This window comes from Marmota monax, unplaced genomic scaffold (genome assembly GCF_021218885.2).
Source record: "Marmota monax isolate L192 unplaced genomic scaffold, Marmota_monax_Labrador192_F-V1.1 WCK01_AAM20220418_F8-fsc00021, whole genome shotgun sequence".
NCBI classification, from domain to species: domain Eukaryota; kingdom Metazoa; phylum Chordata; class Mammalia; order Rodentia; family Sciuridae; genus Marmota; species Marmota monax.
In genome coordinates, this window is record NW_026695228.1 from 24,684,907 (window position 1) to 24,707,345 (window position 22,439).

The 22,439-nt window shown below is 54.7% G+C and overlaps 2 protein-coding genes across 7 annotated transcripts; both read left to right on the forward strand.

The window, feature by feature from the left end:
• Positions 1-155: 155 nt before the first annotated feature.
• On the forward strand, positions 156-22,239 carry Prkaca (protein kinase cAMP-activated catalytic subunit alpha). 6 transcript variants are annotated; one of them, XM_058576813.1, is made up of 10 exons: positions 156-258; positions 10,565-10,626; positions 11,075-11,203; positions 14,772-14,870; positions 16,200-16,282; positions 17,800-17,926; positions 18,015-18,110; positions 18,205-18,327; positions 20,138-20,302; positions 20,715-22,239. In XM_058576813.1, exons 3-10 carry the CDS (start codon positions 11,141-11,143, stop codon positions 20,838-20,840), a joined length of 882 nt encoding a protein of 293 aa, XP_058432796.1. In that variant the 5' UTR covers positions 156-258; positions 10,565-10,626; positions 11,075-11,140; the 3' UTR covers positions 20,841-22,239. The 6 variants fall into 6 exon arrangements, with proteins under 6 accessions (XP_058432796.1, XP_046292902.1, XP_046292904.1 ...); XM_046436946.2 differs by lacking the exon at positions 156-258 and adding an exon at positions 1,239-1,475; XM_046436948.1 differs by lacking the exon at positions 156-258 and adding an exon at positions 5,772-5,808.
• Positions 7,457-7,609, forward strand: Smim46 (small integral membrane protein 46). Its single transcript, XM_058576815.1, has one exon. The coding sequence runs from the start codon at positions 7,457-7,459 to the stop codon at positions 7,607-7,609; it is 153 nt and encodes a 50-aa protein (XP_058432798.1).
• Positions 22,240-22,439: the final 200 nt, after the last annotated feature.

The following is a 22,439-nucleotide window of genomic DNA, read 5'->3' on the forward strand; positions in this document are numbered from 1 at the left end:
AAAAAAAAAGGTCTGTTCTTAGCTTGTCCTGTTCCTCCCTCTGTTCCTCCCTCTGTTCCAGCCTCCCTCTGCTAAAGTGGTTCTCCACGGGGGCGGGGTCAATGATTTTGCCACACACCCCCTTTTATAGCAGAGTCTGGAGGTGGTTTGGGTTGCGGCGTCTAGAAGGAAGATGGAAGTGCTACTGACATCTGGTGGGTGGAAGTTGGGGGGACTGCTGAACTTTACTGTGCCGCTGAGAAACCCGACAGTCCTCAGGTAATGTGTATATTAAGGAGCTGTGTCTTTTCTTTGCTCCTCTAGGGCAGGTTCCTTTTGCATTGTCCAGACAGGGATTAATTAAGAGCAGGGAATCACCCTCGCTATCTTCTGAGTCCTCATCTGTAAAATGGGCACGATGATCCCTGGTAGAGGTGTGATGCCAAGTCACGTACTAAACGAGCGAGGATTCTTAACTACTAGCATCAGGCCAGGGTTGGGACCCAGCAAAGGAGTGGACACTGAGCGCCTCCTACAGCCTCCACTCCTGAGGCCCAGCATCCCCCGAAGCTCCCGCAGTGGCTAGGGGAATCCTAGTAGGGAGCCCCAGCCTGGACCCCAAGCTGCGCAGTGCCAAGCCTTATGAATGACGACGGTCAGCGGCCGGGCGACCTATGACCCGCGGCGCCGGCTGCGCCCCTCCCCCGCTGGCAGGTGGACAGCGGCTGCGCCGGGAGGGCAGTGGCGTCAACCTCGGCTGGCAGGCGGCCGCTGCCGCACTGGGCGGGGGCGGGGGACTGCGGCGCACACGGGGCCTGCCGGGCGCCCGCCGGGGCCGCCTCTCGGGCTTCGGAGCGCGGCGCGGCCGCCCGCCAGCCTCAGCCGCCCCGCCCGGCCAGCCCGGGCCGCAGTCTGCGCCTCCGCCCCGCCCTCTCACCCCGGGATTGACACTGAACGTTCTGCCGGGGGCTTGCCTGACAGCGCTCCTCGGCCAATGCGCGGCCTCTCAGAGCGAGCCCCGGACCCCGGCCGGCGCCTGGGCAAATCACGGGCGCCTGCCCGCCCAGCTGAGACCTCACGAGCCTGTGAATGGCCAGGCGTCCTCGGCGCGCGTCACGGGGCCAAGGAGCCTATGGCGGCGCGGGAGGGTGTGGGAGGGCCAATGGACAGCGCCGAGGCGCCGTCAGTCAGAAAGGCCTAGGCCAATGATCGGCGGGTTGCGGGGGCGTCACGGACGCAGCGGACTTGGACTGAGGATCCCGGGCGGGCGGGCGGGCGCGCGCGGAGAGACGCGGGAAGCAGGGGCTGGGCGGGGGTCGCGGCGCCGCAGCCAGCGCAGCCAGCCCGAGGGGCCGCTGCCTCCGCCGCCCAGCGCGCTCCGGGGCCGCTGGCCGCCTGTAGCACCCGCCACACCGCAGCTCCAGGACCGGCCCCGGCCGCCGCCGCCGCGATGGGCAACGCCGCCGCCGCCAAGAAGGGCAGCGAGCAGGAGAGCGGTGAGTGCCCGGGCCGTGACCCTGATTTCGGCCCCGCGATGCCAGCCCGCGCCCTGTCCATCACTGCATGGCCCCTCCCCCCCATCGGGCCCCCCCTTTCCTCTCTGCTCACCCCCAGCGCCCCTTCCCCCTGCCTGTCCGAGCCTGGGGCCTGAAAGCCTGCATAGGGGCCCTACCTCCACCTCCGTAGAAGCCCTTTTGCAATGGCCGGCCGCCCCCCACTGCAAAGTCTGTGCCCCCCCCCACCCAGCTGTCACTGCCAACCATGGCACGTATGACCGCTGGGGCCCCACATGGGTCCCTGTCATCACCCCACCCCCTCCTTTCCTGACCCCTCTCCCCAGATTCTAATCCCCCCGACTTCCTCACTCACCTCCCTCACATATGGGAGCCACTGCCTGACCCTTACCCAGGCCTCTACCAGTGCGGGAGTGCTGTGGGGTCTGCCTCCACCCCGCAGGGGCCTTGGCCACTTGATGACCACACCCCTCCCCCTTCCAGCCCCCGCCATCTTTCTCCTGCCCTTCCCCTCTTCACCTTATCCACAGTCCCCCCTAGGCCCACCCTACCCCCCGCCTTTGAGCATTTCCCAGAGCCACCTCCAGCATTGTTTTTCCCTTCTGTGTCACTTGGCATGGGGGACAAGATCTTTCTGGGTCCCTCTGTCCCTCTTGCATCCTGTCACTTAGACTCTGCTTGTACTCCCTCCTCCAAGCAAGCGTCTGTCCCTGGCTGGGGTAGCAGACTGTTTATGAACCTAGAGAATGTCTTTTGGGAGCGCCAATGCTTCCAAAGCCAAGTTTGAGCTGCTCTTGCTAGGATCCATTGCTCCTCTTTCCTGGATTGGGGGTGGGGGGCGTCCGCATAGCCCCCTCCCATCTCCTACCCTGCTGTGGGCTGTATGCTCCTTGGTGGGCCTCTCAATAAATGGTGTTTCACAACCGAGGCTCCTCATTCACCTAGTCCCTGGGGCTTCTTCACCTGTTCCTGGCTCCTGACTGGGAATGAAGTGTCGGGTTGGTGAGGCTCACTCGCCTTGAACTGGGATGATCAGAAAGAGGACTTGGGGAGGAGGGGAGGTAGTCAAGGAGAGTAATGAGTGACATCTAGTGATTTGCTTTGCCAAGGGACAAATGGATTCTCTATAGACCAGGGCTCAGAGGAGGCTTTTCCTACTCCCTAGACCTCAGCTATGTTGGCCTTTCCCATCTTGAGAGACAGAAAGATTTCTGTGTTTGAAATTGCCATCAGAAATGGCCTTGAACCCCCTCCCCAATTTCCCCCAGCTCTTAATTGTTGTCACTGAAGCCCTAAAAGTGGGCCTCAGCTGGGAATCCCCTTCCAGTCACCCAGAAATATTCCAAACTGAAAAGGAAGCCACATCCAACTATGCCCTTCCCAGTTCTTGGTCTCAAACCTGAGTGTCGGAGTCCCAGAATGCCCCCCCCCCCGAAAAATATGAAAAAGCTACGAAGGCCTGGGAATTTCTGCCTGCACACAGTCAGACGGCAGGATTCTGAGTGGTGGAGCCTTGAAGAGGCCCGGTATGTTACCAATGGGCGGGGGACAGGAGCACAAATGCCCGTAGTTGAGTGCTTGATGACAGAGGAGCAGGTGGGCAGTGTCCAAAAACAGCCTGGGCATGAGCTTGGAGGGGACTAGGCAGAGGGGACAGCCAGGCCCCCAGCAGGTGAGGCAGGCTGGGAGGTGGAAGGTAGACGCAGGCAGCTATCTATTGCAATGGCTGGGTTGAAAGTTGGGGAGATGACATAGTCCTGGAAGACCTTCAAGGCATTCCAAATGCAGGCGGTGGGGGGCGGATAGGGAGCCACATAGGGGAAAAGATCCCCAGAAAAAGATCAGAGGCTCCGGAAGGAACTGCTAATTCTGTCAGCACGCAGGCCAGACACTCAGGAGTGAATGATCACAATGAGATAGAGCCACTCTATGGGGCAGCTAGGACGTGCCAGGCTGGAGGCTCCATAGACATATCTGCTCTGGTAATTTTCCTAGTGGGCTCTTATTCGAATTTCCCAAATGAGCCATCTGAGTTTGACGTGGACTACATCATGGGGACAGGATTCACATCCAGATCTATCTACCAGCAATCTTCCTGGACCCCAGAATTTCCCCATTTTTAAAAAAATATTTTTTTTAGTTGTTGATAAACCTTTATTTATTTATATGTGGTGTTGAGAATCGAACCCAGTGCCTCACATATGCCAGGCAAATGCGCTACTGCTGAGCCACAGCCCCAGCCCCTCATTTGTTTTTTAATTTTAAAAAATTGTCTTTTATGAGACAGGGTCTCATTAAGTTGCCTAGGCTGGCCTTGAACTTGCTATCCTCCTGCCTCAGTTTCTGAGTTGCTGGGATTATAGGAATGTGCCACCATGCCTGGCTCTTCTTTTTTGGTGCTAGAGATTGATCCCAAGGGTGCTTAATCACTGAGCCACATCCCCTGCCCCCCTTTTTTTTGTGGTGCTGGGGATTGAACCCAGGGCTTTGTGCATGCAAGGCAAGCACTCTACCAACTGAGCTACATCCCCAGCAGTTCCTGCCTTTTTAAAAATATTTATTTTTTAGTTAGAGGTGGGCACAATGTCTTTATTTTACTCTATATGGTGCTGAGGATCGAACCCAGTGCCTCATGCATGCTAGGCGCATGCTCTATCTCTGAACCTCAGCCCCAGCCCTCCTCTGCCCTTTTTTAAATTTTTTTTATTTTGAGATAGGGTCTCACTAAGTTGCTTAGGGCTTCACTTAGTAGTTGCTAAGGTTGGCCTCAAACTTGTGATCCTCCAGCCTCAGCTTTCCGAGTTGTGGGATTACAGGTATATGCCGTACACCCAGGTGCCAACTGAAATTCTTAAACTGACCCCCCAGATTTTTATTCTATTTGCATACTGTATATACTTTTTCTTTAACAAGATGTACTTTTTTTTTAATCTTTATTTTTTATTTATTTGTTTTTATGTGGTACTGAGGATCGAACCCAGGGCCTCATGCGTGCGAAGCAAGCGCTCTACCACTGAGCCACAACCCCAGCCCCCTGTGTATATTTTCTTAATCTAAAATAATAAAAGCCAGGCATAGGGGCACCCACCTGTAGTCCCAGCTACTAAGGACACTGAGGTGAGAGAATCACTTGAGTTGAGGAGTTCAGACCAGCCTGGGCAACATAGCAAGACCCCATCTCAAATAAAATAAAACATTTACTCATTTCTGCTCAGAGGTAAGCTATGGTCCTATCCTAGGGAATAATATAAATGAAATCATAGAATTGCTATGCCAGTTACATTCTCTTTGATACACATTAAAATACAATGTAACTAGATAAATGAAACATCTCTAAAATAATTTCATGTTCTGCCAGTGGGACCATGGCACGCTTTGGAAAACAGGCTGAAGCCGGGTATCCTCCCAGAGAAGGAACTCAATGAGGAAGCAAGCTCCTCTCTGCTTCAAGACACTTTGATTCTGAAAGGATGGAGTTACACAAAATTTGCCCTCTTATAACCAGGGTGGGGCTGGGGTGGGGCCAGTAGCCAAGCCATTCTGCAGAGGGCACCTGCATTTCATCTGGCAGATGCCAGCCCAGCTTGGGTTAGGAAGATGCCCAGCCTTAGTAGGTACTAATTAGGCATCCTGTGCCCCCTGTGTGCCTTCTCTGTGCCAAGACAAGAGGATAAAGCTGTAGAATGGCATCAGGTGGAGTGGGATGGGGGAAATCTGCACCCAAAGATGGCGAAGTCATTGGCAGGGGCCAGGGTGAAAAGCTGAGGGCTGAAGGAATTGAGAGGGCAGAACCCCAGGAGGCTTCCAGGACAGACAGCCAAGTGGGGCTCAGGTCTGAGCTGACACTGGCTGGAAGACACCCCTGGGAGTTGGCCTACAGGGAAGGAGAAGCTTCCCAGACCTCCAGAGACAAGGGAATCCAGGCACTGAAAGAAAGATACACACAGGAGGTCCCTGGATGGGAAGAACTGTTGCCCTCTAACATCCTACAGAGGCTCAAGAGGGTCAGAAATCTTTTGTGCATTGGCAGTTGTATGGGTGCCAAGGAGGTTCTGCCAAGACAGCTTTGCCTTTAGTCCAATTGGGCCAATAGCAATTCAGAGGGTTCTATCTACCCTTTCCCTGTACCCACTGGCCTCCAGATTGGGTTTCTTCCTGCTCCTATCCCCACCCCCAACTCCCTGTCTCCCTCTCCAGGCAGGGCTCTAGGGATGGGCAGCCAAGCTGGTAAGGCAGGTCTCCTGAGCCTTCCCAGCCACCGTAGTCCTAGTGCCCTGAGAGGAAGACTGAGTGATGGCTTCCAACTCCAACGATGGTGAGGCTGAGTCTGTTGCTATAGCAACTTCCTAAGCGCTCTGCCCCAAGTCAAGGAGGGGATGCAGTTGGGTGTGGGGGCGCAGGTGGAAAGCAGTGTGTAGACCCTGGCTGTCCTGGAAACCCCTCCCTTACTAACCTCCTTGGGCTGTGGGGCTTGGGGAAGAGCAGGGGGTATGAATGGCCTAATTCAGAAGAGGGGATGGTCCCCCCAGAGTGGGGGTCCAACTCAGACTGAGACAGTGGGGCAGCCAGCCGAGTGTTGGGATTCGGTTCAGGTGAAGATTGGTCCAGCTCAATGTTGGGGTCCAACAGAGACTCGGGGATCATCTAGTCCAGGATGGAGGGTCCAGCTCAGAATGGGGCTAGGTCCAGTCCAGAGTAGAAGGTGGTACAGCCCAGAGCAGGGGATCCAGGAGGATTAGGCCTGTATTGGGGCTCCCAGCCCAGGTTGGGCACCTGCCCCAGAGACCCCAGGACTGCCAGGTATCGAAGTGGAGAAGGGCGGAGGTTACTGTCTTGGGGAGAGAGGGCCCCAAGGTGGGCTCCTTCCGCGGGATCCCTGCTCCCTTGCTCAGTTTGATGTTCTGCTGTTGTAACTGCCCAGGACAGATTCAAACCCAGGACAGATTTCTAGATTTCTGCCTCTTGCTGTGGCCCTGGCTTTTCAAGGGGTACCTGGGTTTTTCTCTGTGAGTCCAAAGCAAATCCCGACCAGAGCGGAGGCGGTGGCACCCACCACTGCCCCCAGTGTGGGAGGGGTGGGCGAGGCAGCAGCCAGCTAGGTTACCCACCTAAGCCACTTCCTGTCACCAGCAGGGAACAGAGTGTGGGGTACCCGCAGGGAGCCTGCCACTGACCCTCCGCTGCTTTGGGGATCTGCAAAGGAGGGGGAAGATGGTCAAGGCTGCTTCCCCTCCCCCACCCCAGGGTTTAGCCATTCATTTCCGGTTTGGACTTTCATGGCCCTGAGCAGAGCCAAGCACAGGGCAAGGTTTGACAGAGGCCAAGGACATCCCGGGATGCTGTTCCCCTCTCCGCCCCCACATAGGAACAAGACAAAGAACCAGATGTGCCCATTTCTTTCTTGGGGGGTAGCAGGACTTGGGGGCTTCACATTGAAAGGGAACTCGGGAGGAGATAGGGTGACTCCTGCCTCCCTCCACCTTTCTCTCCAGCTGTTCTTCCAGCTAGTTAACAAGCTCTGGGGCTCCTTCAGCCCCCAGGGAGTCTCTGCCTGTTGCTTAAGCCAGGGCCTTAACTCCTTCCCCTCTGCCCAGTGGGCACTGCTCTGGGCACATTGATTGCCTGCTTCCAGTCAGTCTCGTACCCACCCGGGGAGGCAGGGCCTGGCATCTCGGGAGCAGTGAAAGTCCCTAGAAGGGGAAGTTAGCTTTAACACCCCGCCCCAGGACAGGCAGGCCAGCCAGAGGGACACCCTCGGGAGAATCTTCCCACCTCCTCCTGCCAAGGAGAGCCTCTGCAGACCTCGGCCAGCCTGGAGCAGGTACCTTTAAATGCCTCCGTGGCAACCAGCTCCTCCTCCCTGGTCCCCTGAGGCCTTCCCAAGGAAGCCAGCTCAGAGGCTCTGCATTTTCCTGGTTCCCCAGCAAAGGGAGGATTCCAAGGAGAGACCAGGGAAGCCTAGGATGGATCTGGGGTCCAGCAGCAGCCAGGGTGGGGGCTCAGAGATCACCTTCCAGTTGTGGCTGCAGCTGCTCCTCTGGGCCCACCTGGTTCTCCGTTTCCTGGGCTACCTGCGTCACAGCTTCCAAGGACCTAAGCCGCAGCCAGCACCCTGAGCCTCCCTGACCAGGCCCGATGGGCCCCAGGTCACCCTATCCCATCCAGCCCCTATGCCATCCTGTGCCAGGAAAAACAGGAAGCAGAGGTGAGTGTGGGGGCTTCTGTCTGAGGCCCAGCTCCATGAACCCTCTTATCTCCCTGCTCCTCCTGGCATTGACCCCTCATACCTGTCCCCAAGCCTGACGAGCCAACAGGGCCCGGTGGCACAGAGAGGAAACAGCCCAGGCCCTCCCAGGCTTCAGGATGCCAAAGAAGGTGGGCCAAGCAGCTCATGGAGCCCCACAGCAGGACACTAGCAGCAGCCAGAGCCACCGAGTTGGGGAAGCCCAGGGATGGCTGGGAGCAGGAAGCAGGACCCCAGCCCAGCCCTTCTCTCTCTTGTGCAGGCCCAATACAGCACCCTCTGCCCGCCTCCAATCCAGAATTCTTTGTGGGTTGTTGAGAGGTCTCCAGGGAAGGCATGACGTCTCTGAAAGGTTGTGCTGGTGAAAGCACCAGATGTGTGCTGCCCCCAGGCTCAGAGAGGTCTCTTGGGTCTGTAGCCCCATCAGGCAGAGCCTAGGGGCTACAGCCATTCACTGCCCGCCCATCTCGGCCCACTCGCCTTTTGCAGGGTCTTCCTAGCTGGCAGGCTCCACTCTAGCCACCATTCTTCTAGTCCCATGAAGTGCTTTTCTCTCTGAATACTGTTGGAGAGTCTTGGGGACAGTGGGGAATGGTGGCTACTCAGCAGGCCATGTGCTAGGAGGCAGATGACAAGCAAGGTCAAAGAGCAGGACTGTAGGGCCCCTTAGGTTGAGGACACTTCTGTACCCAGTAATCCAGTGTCTGAGTTGGTAGTAAAGCAGATAGTCTCATGGCAGTGGGTCAGACAGATGATCTCAGGACTGATCGATCTTCTCATCTGTACAGTGGGAAGAAGAGCAACTTTGACCTGGCAAAGTCAGATTTTTAGCATCAAAAACACTTAGCCAGGGCTGGGGTGTAGCTCACCAGAAAAGCACTAGCCTCCCATTCACAAAGCCCTGGGTTTGATCCCCAGTTCCAAAAAAAGAAAAGGAAAAAGAGAAAACTACTTAGCCAGGTGTGGTGGCACATATCTGTAATCCTAGCGACTTGGGAGGCTGAGGCAGGAGGATCACCGGTTTGGGACCAGCCTCAACAGCTTAGTGAGACCCTGGGGGATGTAACTCAGTGGTAAAGCACCCCTGAGGTCAATCCCCCATGCCAAAAAATTTTTAAATATTTTTTAAAAAAAGAAAGAAAGAAAGAAAAACATTCAGTTCAAGTCTGGCACATAGAGAACAGTGCCGGGCCCTGCACAGTGGTCCCAGGGTGAATCTATAAGGTCAGAATCCATCAAGCTGTGCGGTGGGGATCTGAGCACTCAGCCAGGTCTGGTGGCATGTGCCTGGAGTCCCAGCTATTTGGGAGGATGAGGCAGGAAGATCACGTGAGCCCAAGAGTTCGAAACCAGCCTGGGCAACACAGCCAGACATCATTTCTTTATTTTTCCAGTTGGGGTGGGAGATTTAGCCCAGAGGCACTTCACCACTAAGCCACATCCCCAGCCCTTTTGACTTTTTATTTTGAGACAGGTTCTCGCTGAGTTGCTTAGGTCTTCGCTGAGTTCTGAGGCTGGCCACGAACTTGCGATACTCCTGCCTCAGCCTCCCAAATTGCATACACCGCCTCTGGCAGACATCATTTCTTTAAAAGATTTGAACTTTCAATGAATCTCCCTGTATTTTCTACCCACATTTCAAAAATACTTCAAAAAATTGTAGATGACATTTTCCTGGCATGAACCGCCCCCCAATGCTGGACACTGCGCAGTCGCCACTCTTCACAGCCATCCTGCGGGCTCATGGCTCTTGTTATTCCAATTGTTTTTTTTTTAATTTTAGTTGTAGATGGACTCAATACCTTTATCTTATTTGTTTATTTATTTTTATGTGGTGCTGAGGGTCAACCCAGTGCCTCACATGTGCCAGGCAAGGGCTCTACCACTGAGCCACCACCCCAGCCCCTTATTATTCCCACTTTACAGATGAGGAAGACTGAGGCCTAGAGAAGTGAAGTAGTTGTCCAAAATCACACAGCTCTTCAGGGACCAGGCAGGCATCTGGACCCAGTCTCATCCACAAGTCCTGGCCCTTAACCGCTTGGCTGGGTTGCCTCTCGGTCATTAGGGGAGCAGTTCAAGCCTCAGTGTCCTAGGCCGTTAAGTGGGAAAATGGATAAAAGAAGGATTGTGGAGTGAGTCGAATGAGAGAGTAAGACAAGACAGCCGGCGCAGGGGTCCACCAGGGAGGTGTCTGTTGGGCGGATGTGATGTTGGCCTCAGGGTACTATGAACCATTGCGGGGGCATCCAGTAAGCCTTCCTCTGAACCAACACTGGACTAAGGCCCCACGATTGGCAAAGACAGGTACAGGGCCAGCTGGGGGCCAAGGTGACAGCTGAGCCCCCCAAGGACGCCTGCTACCCGAGCCTCAGAGGCCTCCACCCCAGGCCCGGCCTCCCCAGAGAAGGGGCCAGAGGAGCAGCCAGACCCAAAGGCTATAAATACCTCGGCTGGCTGGCGTCGTCCCTGGCCAAGGAATGCTGGTCAGAACTGGGGCAGGCAGGGGTGAGCTGGCCCTGGCGTTTCTCCCTGTCCCCTAGGTGCAACCCCTGAGTCTCCCTGTGCCCATTTTGGATGGACTGGAAGCAGGTTCCCACTTCTCTGTGGTAGGGGGTACCCAGGCCCCAGCCCATTTCAGGATCCCCAAAAGTTGCCTTCGAGCTCAGACCCGGGTGCTCAGAGGTCCTGGGACAAGGTCAGGCTCTGGCTTTAAGAAGGTGCACCTCACTTTCCACAAACGGACATATCCCAAAGGTAACCCGATCCGCCCCCCCCCACCACCAGGCCGGAGTCTCCATCTAACCCTCCCCTCTCTTCCTTTCAGTGAAAGAGTTCTTAGCCAAAGCCAAAGAAGATTTTCTTAAAAAATGGGAAAATCCCGCTCAGGTAAGCCCTTCCAGGTACAGAGCCCTGCGAGAGTGGGCCGCGGCCACCCCCACCATCCCTGCCACATCCTTGGAAGTTTAGGACCCGGGGGGGGGGGGGGGGGGCTCCAGACCTGCCCCCCTCCTTCCACACATGCCCATGGTTCTACCTGATTCCCCCCAGGCTCCCCACCCCACCCACCCTTTCCACTGGCAGCCCTGCTCCCCCACCCCCACGCAGCTGCCAGCAGCTCCTGGGCCCCAGGCCAGGGCCGGATCTGGCCCCTGCCACCGCCTGGAGGAATGTGCCCGCCACCATCTTGCTGTCCAGCCCCCTGTCTTCACCCCCCTCACTCCACCAGCTCCCAGGGCCCCCTCTGCCGGCAGCACAGGGGACACCCCAGACCCTGGTCCAACAGGCCGCAGGGAAGAAGTGTCCCTGACCCCCGGCTCAACCCTTCTACCCACAGAACACAGCCCATTTGGATCAGTTTGAGAGAATCAAGACCCTTGGAACGGGCTCCTTTGGGCGGGTGATGCTGGTGAAGCACAAGGAGACCGGGAATCACTATGCCATGAAAATCCTCGACAAACAGAAGGTAAGCCCCCTGCCTGCACCCACCCCACCCCCAGGCTGGGCCCGTTGGGGTCTTTTTTGTTGTTGTTTGTTTGTTTGGTACCAGGGATTGAACCCAGGGATGTTTAACCACTGAGCCACATCCCAGACCTTTTTCTTTTTCTTTTTTTAAATTTACTTAGAGACAGGGTCTCACTGAGTTGGTAAGTGCCTTGCTAAATTCTGAGGCTGGCTTTGAACTCTCGATCCTCCTGCCTCAGCCTCCCGAGCCACTGGGATTATAGGTGTGCGCCACCGCGCCTGGTTCTGGCTGTGCACATTCTGAGCCCACTACCTGAGTGCTTTTCTTGCCCATTCATTCACCCACTCACCAGCTAGCCTCTGCAGGTTCTACACGCATGGATTCCGACAATCACAAATTGCAAATGTCCCCCCTATAAAATTTCTAGAAAGTTCCAAAAGGCAAAACTTTTTTTTTTTATATTTATTTCTTAGTTGTAGTTGGATACAATACCTTTATTTTATTTATTTTTATGTGGTGCTGAGGATCGAACCCAGGGCTTCACATGTGCTAGGTGCGTGCTCCACCGCTGAGCCACAACCATAGCCCTTATCTTTATTTTAATGTGGTGCCAGGGATTGAACCCAGTGCCTCACACATGCTAGGCAAGCGCTCTACCACTGAGCCACAACCCCGACCCCTTTTGTGAGTCTGTGTGTCCTGCTGGGGATTGAACCCAGAGCCTTGTGCATGCGAGGCAAGCCCTCTACCAACTGAGCTATCGCCACAGCCCCAAAACTTTTAACTTCCCCCATGCAAAGTGCTACCCTGAATCCCCATGAATGAAGTGACACTTAGACATTTTATTATGTATTGTAAGTAATCTAAAGATGATTTAAAAGTCTGCAGGTTGAGGGTGGAGCTCAGTAGTAAAGCATTTGCCCAACATGCTCCAGGCCCTGGGTTCCATCCCCAGGATCACGGAAATATGTCTATGGGGAGATGTGCCAAAGTTCTGTGCAAATACTGTGCCATTTTATGCAAGGGACTTGAACATTTGCAGATTTTGGTATCTGTAGAGGATCCTGGAACTACCCCCCTGTGGACACAGGGATGACTGTTCTCCCTGAGCCCCCTTGCCATGTGAGGCCTAAGGACTAGGAGAGCCCTGCCCGGCTTTCACCAGGCCAGCCCCCAAGACTGGCCACCAGTGACACAGGATATACCAGGTTGTGTAGAGGAGAGCACTCTTCCTGGAGGGTGTAGTTTTGTTGTGTTTTTGTTGGATATCAGGGATTGAACCCAGGGACACTTGATCACTGAGCCACACCCCAGCCCTACTTTGCATTTTATTTAGAGACAAGGCCTCACTTACTTGTTTAGTGCCTCACCACTTAGTAGTGCCATTGTTGAGGCTGGCTATGAACCCGAGATCCTCCTGTCTCAGCCTCCCGAGCTGCTGAGATTACAGGCGTGCGCCACTGCACCCAGCAAGAAAGTGTCTTTCCATAAGATCTTTGAGATGCTACTTGATGTAAGGCACTGCTGTCACACAGCACACTATGTAACAGAAATGTAATAAAAAGCACAGAGGAGATTTTGTCTTTTCTAGTTGCCCATCAAAAAAAGTACAAAGGAACAGGTGATGTGGGGTGGGGGAGCGATACAAGGGTGTTGAGCCCTGTGAAGCTTTACCACTGAGCCACATTCCCAGCCCTTTCAATTTTTTATTTTGAGATAGGGTCTCACTGAGTTGCTTAGGGCCTTGCTAAATTGTTGAGGCTGGCCTCAAACTTGCAATCCTTCTGCCTTGCCTCCAGGGTTCTGGGATTCCAGGCGCGTGCTACTAGGCCCTGCGGTTTGTTTTCCTTTCAGTAGTGGAACTCAGTGTCCTAGTCTAGGGCTCTACTGAGCCACACCCCTCGCCCCTCAGATTCATTTTGGCCACATGTTGTAATTAAGCCAGTAGATCTACAGTATTATCATTTCCATATTTTTTAATATTTATTTTTTAGTATAGGTGAACACAATATCTTTATTTTTATGTGGTGCTCAGGATCGAACCCAGTGCCTCACGCATGCCGGGCGAGTGCTCTACCACTGAGCCACAACCCCAGCCCATTCCGTATGTTATCCATGTAAAATATTAATGAGACACTTTACATTTTCTTTCCCTCAGTAAAGTGTCTTCAGATCCACTGTATATTTTACACTTACAGCAGGTCTTCATTCAGATGGTCCGTTTTCCCTGGAAAGACGAGATTCTCATGCCCACGTTGTTCAGAACATCCGTAAAGTTCCTCCCGGGGGCTGGAGTGGAGCTCAGCGGTCGCAGGCTTGTCTCGCATGCATGAGGCCCTGGGTTCTGTCCCAGGGCTGCAAAAGGGGAAAATCATCCAGTACCTACACCGAGTGTCAGTGTTTAAGTTTTCATTTTAGATACTCAAAATTTTAAATTGGGTTCCCTGGTCAGCTGACCACATTTCAAGGGCTCATCAGCCCTCCGTGGCCAGCTGCACTGGACAGCACAGGTGTGGACCCTGAGGACGCAGCTGTGTGGGCAAAGAGGGGGACACCTCAGCAAAGCCCTTCCCAGCTCACCTAGGAGCCCCGCTGCCTGAATGTCACACTGGCCTAACAGTGACCAACTGTGACATTGAACAAGTCCCTTCCCCTGTCTGGGCTTCCAAACTGCCCTGCTCCCAGCACAACCTTCTCCGGGCTTCTGTCATGATTTAACAAGAAACTGTGGGGCTGGATATGTGGCTAGCATGTGCAAGACCCTGGGGTCCATCCCCAGCACCACAAAAAAAGAAAAAAAAAATTAAAAAGAGAGGGAGAGAGAAACTGTTCTTGAGACGGCTGCTCATGGCTGCTCATGGTGTGTGCTGTTAGGGAACAGCTGAAGGCAAGGAGGATCAGCCCAAGGTCCTGGTTGATGTGCAGTGGCGTTCTCAACCTAGAGAGGGCCATTTCTAAACTCCCCACCCCTGCAGCCATGCCTGCCTGTCTTTCCAGTTTCAGCCAAGCTGCCCCTTCCTCCAGGAAGCCCTCTCTGATTCACCCTCTCCTCAGACTGTACCAGAGGCCTTATCTGGGTATCCACAGCCCAAGCTTCCACACACAGTGGAGCCCTCTAGGCCATGGGGCTGTGACTCCTGTGTTCTTTGCTCTGGTCTGTGTGCAGCCTCTGGCCTCCTCCTCGCTGTGTCCTCAGTACCCAGCCTGGGGCCTAGCAGGCCACGGGCACTCCAGTGGTCCTGGCTGAAGGAAGCAGCCCAGCTCTGGCTTCCCTAGTCCCAGGCACAGTGCCTGGGCCTGAGGCTCCTTTCTCTCTGTTTGTTTTTGGTACCAGGGATTGAACTCAGGGGCACTCGACCACTGAGCCACCTCCCCAGCCCTATTTTGAATTTTATTTAGAGACAGGGGCTCACTGAGCTGCTTAGGGCCTCGCTAAGTTGCTGAGGCTGGCTTTGAACTCGTGATCCTCCTGCTCAGCCTCCAGAGCCTCTGGGACGACAGGTGTGCGCCATGGTGCGCGCCATCAGGCCCCTCTCATGGCTTCTCCACCCACCTCTTCTGCCCGCAGGTGGTGAAGCTGAAACAGATCGAACACACCCTGAATGAGAAGCGCATCTTGCAAGCAGTCACCTTCCCGTTCCTGGTCAAACTCGAGTTCTCCTTCAAGGTGGGCCCCCAGCCAGGTTCTTGTACTGGTCCCAGCCACTGAGTACAGCCCCCAGGGCCAGGGAGCAGGACATCTAACGGCTGCCCACTTCTGGGGAAGATGGATTTCTGGAGGAGGGACAGACACGGGGACAGGACCAGGCCAGGTCTCTGGTAGGCCCAAGCTCAGCTCCTGGGCTTGCCGACTGTAGTTCAGTGACCTTGGGCAAGTCACCCACCCGGTGCCGTCCCTCCAGACCACCACCCAGTGCACAGTCAGGAGCACAGCCCTACCCTCGGCCGCCCGGGACCAACTCCCAGCCCTGTCCTTCCTCAACCGTGACCCACACAAGGGACCTCATGCCCCTGAGCCTCATTTTTCTCAGCTAAAAAATAGGAACTGCAACAGTCCCCACCCGCTGGGGTTGTCATGGCAGTTTTGAGCCCAGAACGAGGCCCTTGGTGCGTTACTCTGGGAGCCATCAGAAGCTGTGGCTGCGGGACTCTGGAAGGGGCACTCAGCACCATCTTTGTGGTCCTGAACCACAAGCCAGCAGTGACAAGAGCTTGCCATATAACACAGTCCACGCTCGGAGGGGCCTGGGTGACCCTGTGTTGCTGTCCTCTTGAAATTTGCAATAATATTTTTTAAACAAGGATTATCACTTTTTGTTTTTTAAGAGATGGTTCCTTGCTATGTTGACCAGCCTGGCCTCAAATTTAGGTGATCCTCCTGTCTTGGCCTCCTTAGGGGCTGGGACAGCAGGTGCACGCCACTGTGCTCAGCTCATTTTCATTGGGAGGAAATTCTGTAGCCTGTCCTTTGTCTGTTTTCCCCAGTAGTGGGGGATGAACCCAGGGGCGCTCTGCCACTGAGCTACAGCCCCAGCCCTTTTTTTTTTGGAGACAGTCTCATTTAGTTGCTAAGACTGTTCTCAAACTTGCCATCCTCCTGCCTCAGCCTCCTGAGTAGCTGGGATGACAGGCAGGCATTTCTGCGCCTGGTTTAGTCCAACTTTACAGATGACAAAACCGTAGCCCTGGAAGTTACTCCAGCTCCCAGTTAAGTCCTCTCCCTCAAGCGGGGGCACACTGCCCAGGTCCCTTACACCCATGAGCTGGCCGCATGTCCACCCTCTGTAAGGCGGGTAATGGTCGTCCATTCTTCCTCACCGGCAGGATGAGTGGCAAGGCGTGGTTCAGCAGAGAGGGCACCTGGGATTGGAATGTTCTTCCCCGGGAGCCCGAGTTGTCCTTTTATGTCTTTAACACCTGTCCTATAAGGCCACTGAGGCGTTAGAGGGGCCCAGGGCTCTGGAAATGGGGTCTTGATCTGCTCTGCCTCCCGCAGGACAATTCAAACTTGTACATGGTCATGGAGTACGTGCCTGGAGGGGAGATGTTCTCCCACCTACGGCGGATCGGGAGGTTCAGGTGAGCAGCTGCTCCCACAGCCCCGTCCACCAAACCATCTGGGGACACAGAGGACTCCTGCATGCTGGGACATGGAAGGGGTGTCTGGCGCCCATGGGGATTTGTTTCCAATGTGCTGAGGAATCTGTGATGTTTCGGCTCCCACAGAGCAAGACGAGCAAGTGGTTATGGCAACTAGGGGTCAAAATGTAGGCCGGCCGGGCGCAGCCCAGGGGCGAGGGCACAGGCTTCCCTGTGTGAAGCCCCCAGCACCAAAACAACAGTTTTTTGGTTATGATTTTGAGACAGGGCCTCTCTCTGTTGCCCTGACTAGTCTGCAACACCTGGGTACAAATGATCCTCCTGCCTCAGCCTTTCAAGTAACTGGGACCACAGGCATGGGCCACCAAGCCCAGCAAGGAAAAAAAAAATGTTGGCAATTTCATGGATTTTTAAGATTTATACTATTATTTTATTTGATGAATAAATATAGATACATTTCGCATACAATAATGTGCATATAGGGTGTTAGTGTTCCATTCCATAAGTTTTGACAATTATATACATTTTTGTGATCTCCACCTAAAACACTATCAAATACTTTTGTTACCCCTGAAAACTGGGGGTGGAACCCAGGGCCTTGGAAACTGTCCACCGCTGAGTCACACCTCTAGCTCTTATATCCTTTTTTTTTTTTTTTTGTACCAGGGATTGAACCCAGGGTCACTTAACCACTGAGCCACATCCCCAGTCCTTTCTTAAAATTTTTTTTTTTTTTTGAGACAGGGTCATGCTAAGTTGCTTAGGGTCTCACTAAATTGCTGAGGCTGGCTTTGAACTCTGGATCCTCCTGCCTCAGCCTCCCAAGCCACTGGGATTACAGGCAGGTGCCCCCACACCCAGCACTCATATCCCTTTCTTGATAAATCACCTCCCGTGACAGACAGTTGTCCTTTCTGGTTTCGAGTCCCCATGAATTAGTCTTGTCTGGGTCTGGACCCTCTGGGCATGCACCCTGCAGTTTGGGTTCTGTGTGTCCCTGTCTTCTGCGTTAGTTACATTTGTAACCAGCCAAGCTGTGGAGGTCATTCCCAGCTGGTCCTGGTGGGTCGGGTGGGCGCACTCCTCCATAGGATTCCATCCCAGTGTGTGATCCCGTGGGATTCTGTGGTTCCTTCTCCTGTTGCTCTTGTGTGTGTGTGTGTGTGTGTGTGTGTGTGTGTGTCTGGAAATGGCCTCTCACTTGCTAGGCAAGCCCTCCACCACTGAGCTGCACCCCAGCCCTTTTCAGGTGAGCTGTGGTCTCCCTCCATATTGCCCAGGCTCGCCCCAAGTTCCTGGGCTCCAGGGATCTTTCCGCCTCAGCCTCCCACGTAGGTTGGACCTGAGCGCTGCTCTGTGCTGGCCTTGCAAGTGCAATTGGATAGCTGAACTGGGGGTGTCCTCCTCTGCAGGTGGCTCTGCAGACCCAATGCTGGACAATGTAGGGGCGTGGCCATCATGCTCACCCTCCCCTCTCCTTCCTCTTGTCCCCTCAGTGAGCCCCATGCCCGATTCTACGCGGCGCAGATCGTCCTGACGTTCGAGTACTTACACTCTCTGGACCTCATCTACCGGGACCTGAAGCCGGAGAACCTCCTCATTGACCAGCAGGGCTACATTCAGGTGACCACCAGGCTGGGCCAGGGGCAGCCTCAGGGGGCCATGACTTGGACCCTCCCTCCCAGCCAACCGCTCGTTCTTGTGCCCACAGGTGACAGACTTCGGTTTTGCCAAACGCGTGAAGGGCCGCACCTGGACCTTGTGTGGGACCCCCGAGTACCTGGCCCCCGAGATTATCCTGAGCAAAGTAGGCGCTCCCTCCCCCTCCCCAAGACCCACTCAGCCCTCAGCCCGTCCCCGCCCTTCTCCCCTCACCCCCTGCCCCCTCCCTCTTGCTCCAGGGTTACAATAAGGCTGTGGACTGGTGGGCCCTCGGGGTTCTCATCTATGAGATGGCCGCTGGCTACCCGCCCTTCTTCGCTGACCAGCCCATCCAGATCTACGAGAAAATCGTCTCTGGGAAGGTGAGGCCAGGCATGGGGGCTTAACCTCGAAAGAAACAGGAAGGCCCCCCCCACCCGCGTGCTGGTCCCTACTTGTTGTCAGAGTAAGCTAGAAGATCACCGAGTCAGGCCAGGGGGTGAAGCTGGTACCCCGGCCACACGGAGGCCAGCACCTGGAGCAGCCTGACTGTCCTGCTCACCACAGCAGATCCCCAAGGGCTTCCAGAACCCTGAGCCCCACGTCCTCCAGCCACAGAGAGCGTGCCACCCGGACACAGGCTCTTCCTGCCTCTAGTTGTGTCCCTCAGTGTGAATTTTCACAAGTTTCAAAGCAGAAGAGCAACTGTGTTTGGTTCCCAGGGAGTGCCCGTGACCCCTCCAGGGTGCCCCATCCTATGACGTAGGCAGAGAGCCCCTGAGCTCCTTCCCAAGTCCTTGTGACCCGAGGCTCAGGTAAGAGATGCTGGAGCTGTCTGACTCAGGTCGACAGAGCAGGTGAAGCACCTGTCGTCCCTGTGGGAGAGATGCGGAAACTGAGGCTCAGGAAGAGGGTACGTGTGGCCTGAGATCACACCTCCCGGAGTGACGGGGGCAAGGTGGTGGGTGCTGAGGCCACCTCTGGCCTGGCCCAGCGTCTCCCACCAGAGAGCTCCTGGCTGGCTCGGAGTTCCCGCGCTGTTTGGCCTGCCACCTATGGGCTCTGAGACTTTGAGCAGTCAGTCTGCCCCTCTGAGCCTCATCTTACCTCTCTGTGGACTGGGGAACCCACCATCTCCCTCTCCTGGAGGTTGGAAGGAGTCCCAGCCGCAGCCCGGGCTCCTCTGGGCCAGCAGCATATTCAGCATCTCTCAGAGGGAAGGACAGGACCAGGCAGAACAGCAAGTGCTAAGATGGTGGCCCAGAGTGGAAAAAAGAAAAGTCCAAAGAGATTCCAAGGGGGGACGAGGGGGAAATGAGCATAATTCCCTTCTTTGTAATGGTTTGCAGTTCCCACGCACCCTCAGCGGTGTTATCTCCTCCACATAATCCTGGGATGTGTGCCCCATATCAGAGAAGCAGGCATTGGCCCAGAGAGGTTAAGGGTCATGGCCAAGGTCACACAGCATGAGAAAGGCAGAGCAGGGACTAGAAGTCAGGTTTGGTTTGGTTTGGTTGCCCAGTACTGGAAATTGAACCCAGGCCTTACCTCACATATGCAAGACAAGCATTCTACCACTGAGCTGTATCTCCAGCCCTAGGTGGAGCTAATAGAAGTCAGTTCTATGGCTATAAAAGCAGTGACTGCATACAAGGCTGTGGGGTTCAGAGAATTGGGGGGGAATGCTTCCAGAAGAATTGATCTGGGCCTTAAAAAACAGAAAAGTTGTAGCTGTGTTTTGCTTATAAGCATGAGTTTTCCAGAAGTCCCAAGAGCCCCACAGAGACGGCTCAGAAGCAGCAGCTAAGCATATAACCCAATGGGCCTGTAATGGATCACCCTTCCCACTGCTCCCTGTGACCTTGGGGTCACTATTTAACCCTTCCAAGTCTCAGTTTCCTCTTCTCTGAAATGGAAACCCTCATGGCCCTAGCCTAAGAGCAGAGGTTCTGGAAGAGGTCCCCGCTCCAGCAGCACCAGCATGGCCACGGAATTTGTTAGCGATGCAGATTCTCAGCTTCACCCAGAGCTAAGTCAGAAACCCCAGAGTGGACCCAGAGATGTTTTCACAAGATTCCAGCAGGCACTCAAGTTTGGGGGCCTCTGCCTACCATGACTGCTGAATGGAGAAAGCAGCTTTCCGGACCTCTCAGGCTCCACCTCAACACCCCATTCTGTCTGTCCCCCCTCCAGGTACGGTTCCCGTCCCACTTCAGCTCTGACTTGAAGGACCTGCTTCGGAACCTTCTGCAGGTGGATCTCACCAAGCGCTTCGGGAACCTCAAGAATGGGGTCAACGACATCAAGAACCACAAGTGGTTTGCCACGACTGACTGGATCGCCATCTACCAGAGAAAGGTGAGCCCCTCCCGGGCATGCCAAGGGTTCTGGAGGAAGCCAAGAGCCAGGGATGACTGCCGTGGAGAGACAGAAAAGGAAGGGGGTCTTGAAAATCGTCCCCAGGTTCAGCATCAGTATACACTAGGCAGCTTTGAGCCAGGGAAGACTAGAGATACAATTCTGGGGTCCTGGGGTTATTTGGCCACCCTGTGGCCTTGGGCAAGAGATGCTGCTCTGGGAAGTAATTTCCCCTTTGGTGAGTTGGCCATAATTCTAGACTTGGGTTGCTAAGAAGAATTCATATACCATAAAGCTAAGAACAGACCTGAGTCAAAGTAAATATCTCATGAATGTTAGGCCATTCGCATTTATTGTTGTAATGATGACAGTGATGGCTGCTGAGGTCTGGGTGGTTCTGATCCCTCTCCAGGTGGAAGCTCCCTTCATACCAAAGTTTAAAGGCCCTGGGGACACGAGTAACTTTGACGACTATGAGGAGGAAGAGATCCGGGTTTCCATCAATGAGAAGTGTGGCAAGGAGTTTGCTGAGTTTTAGGGGTGTGCCTGTGCCCCCATGGGTTTTCTTGTCTTTCTTTTTTTTTTTTTTTCTTTTGTGGGGGGTGGGAGGGTTGGATTGAACAGCCAGAGGGCCCCAGAGTTCCTTGCATCTACTTTCACCCCCCACCCCACCCACCAGGGAAGGGGGAACAGGAAGCCCAGATATTTGGAGGAATGGAAACACCAGCTGCTCCCCCACTCCCTTTGCCTTCTTGCCCCTCCCCCACAGGTCCAACTCCACCCCAGCCCACTCTGCCAGTTTTAAATGAGTTTCTCAGCTCCGGGCAGACCAGGTCTTACTGGTGTGTCCAGGCACCGGGTGAGGAAAGAGGGGTCCAAACTTAACTCCAGTCCCCCAGCCCCACCCTGCCTCTGGCACTGGGCACCAAGGGCAAATGAATGAAAAGCTGGCCTTCTCTGTGGGGCCCTCCTGCCTGGGAAGGACAGTTTTTTGTGACATGTCATTGGGCTGCTTGCTAGAATTTTTCTAAAATATGATTTAAAATCTTATTTAAGTTCCACCAGTGCCTCCCTTCCTCCTTCCTCTGTCCCCACTCTTCTTGTGTCCCCCTCCCACTCCCCAAAACCATTTTAACGAGGCTGGGAAGCAGACTGACTGAACAGGAAGGACCTGGGGTTTGAACCTCTGCCCTGAGCTGCTAACATCCCCACCCCCTTCCCCAGGGGGGCGGGGAGGGGGGCTTCTGCCAACCTTCCTTACTGGGGTCCCAGCCTCTGTAGCAAGCCCTCCCCCTCTTCCCCAACAACACATCTTTCTTCACCCTGGAGCTTTGGGAGCCAGACGAAGCAGCTGCCCCTCTCCCTGCCAAAGAGGAATCGTCCCCCAAAAAGATAGAGGGGGAACCCCAAGCCCAGGGTCTCTCCTTCCAGCAGCAGCCCCCACCCCAAGCTCCTTAATTTTACTCTCAGCTAGATTTTAATGCCCAGCCTCCTTCCAGCCCAGCTGGGAAGGCAACCCTACAAAAGGACATGGAAAAGTCCCCCACCACACACAAGGCCCAGAGTTCAAGGCCAGGGTTGCTGGGGAGAGGCTGCCTGTCTTATCCACCCAGCAGCTTCAGCGCCCCCCATCTTGGGTGCCCCTCCTCTAGCTTAGCTGTCAGCTGTCCGTCACCACTTCTCCCCGCCCTCTGTCTGATTTGTGCTTTTCTCTCTCAATAGAAAGATGGGGAGCCACCCCGTTTATCTCCGTATTTGTCCCTCTCAAAACTTCTCCCTGAACCTAGAGGAGCTCTCAGGCCTGGGGTGGGGCCCCAGGTGGGCGTGGGGGCCATTCAACCTGTGTGCTGCGAAGGACGAGACTTCCTCTTGAACAGTGTGCTGTTGTAAACATATTTGAAAACTATTACCAATAAAGTTTTGTTTAAAAAAAAAGTGTCGCTGGTGTTCCTGACTTCGGTCACCCACCCACACACCCCTAGGGGGTTGGAAAGCAAATTTCGGACTTGGGCATCCAGGCTAATCAGGCCCTGGCCTGGACTCCTTGTAAAACCAGGTTTCCCTGGAATTCCACCACTTCTTCCGCCCCGCTAGAGAAGGGGGAGCTAACTGCCCTTTGACCCCGAATTCGGGGTCC

Coding starts and splice junctions, on each gene's coding strand:
- Smim46 (XM_058576815.1), top strand. CDS start 7,457: ATGGATCTGGGGTCCAGCAGCAGCCAGGGTGGGGGCTCAGAGATCACC.
- Prkaca (XM_046436945.2), top strand. CDS start 7,629: ATGGGCCCCAGGTCACCCTATCCCATCCAGCCCCTATGCCATCCTGTG. Junction 14,871..16,199: donor AACTCGAGTTCTCCTTCAAG/GTGGGCCCCCAG, acceptor TGCCTCCCGCAG/GACAATTCAAACTTGTACAT. Junction 16,283..17,799: donor CGGCGGATCGGGAGGTTCAG/GTGAGCAGCTGC, acceptor TTGTCCCCTCAG/TGAGCCCCATGCCCGATTCT.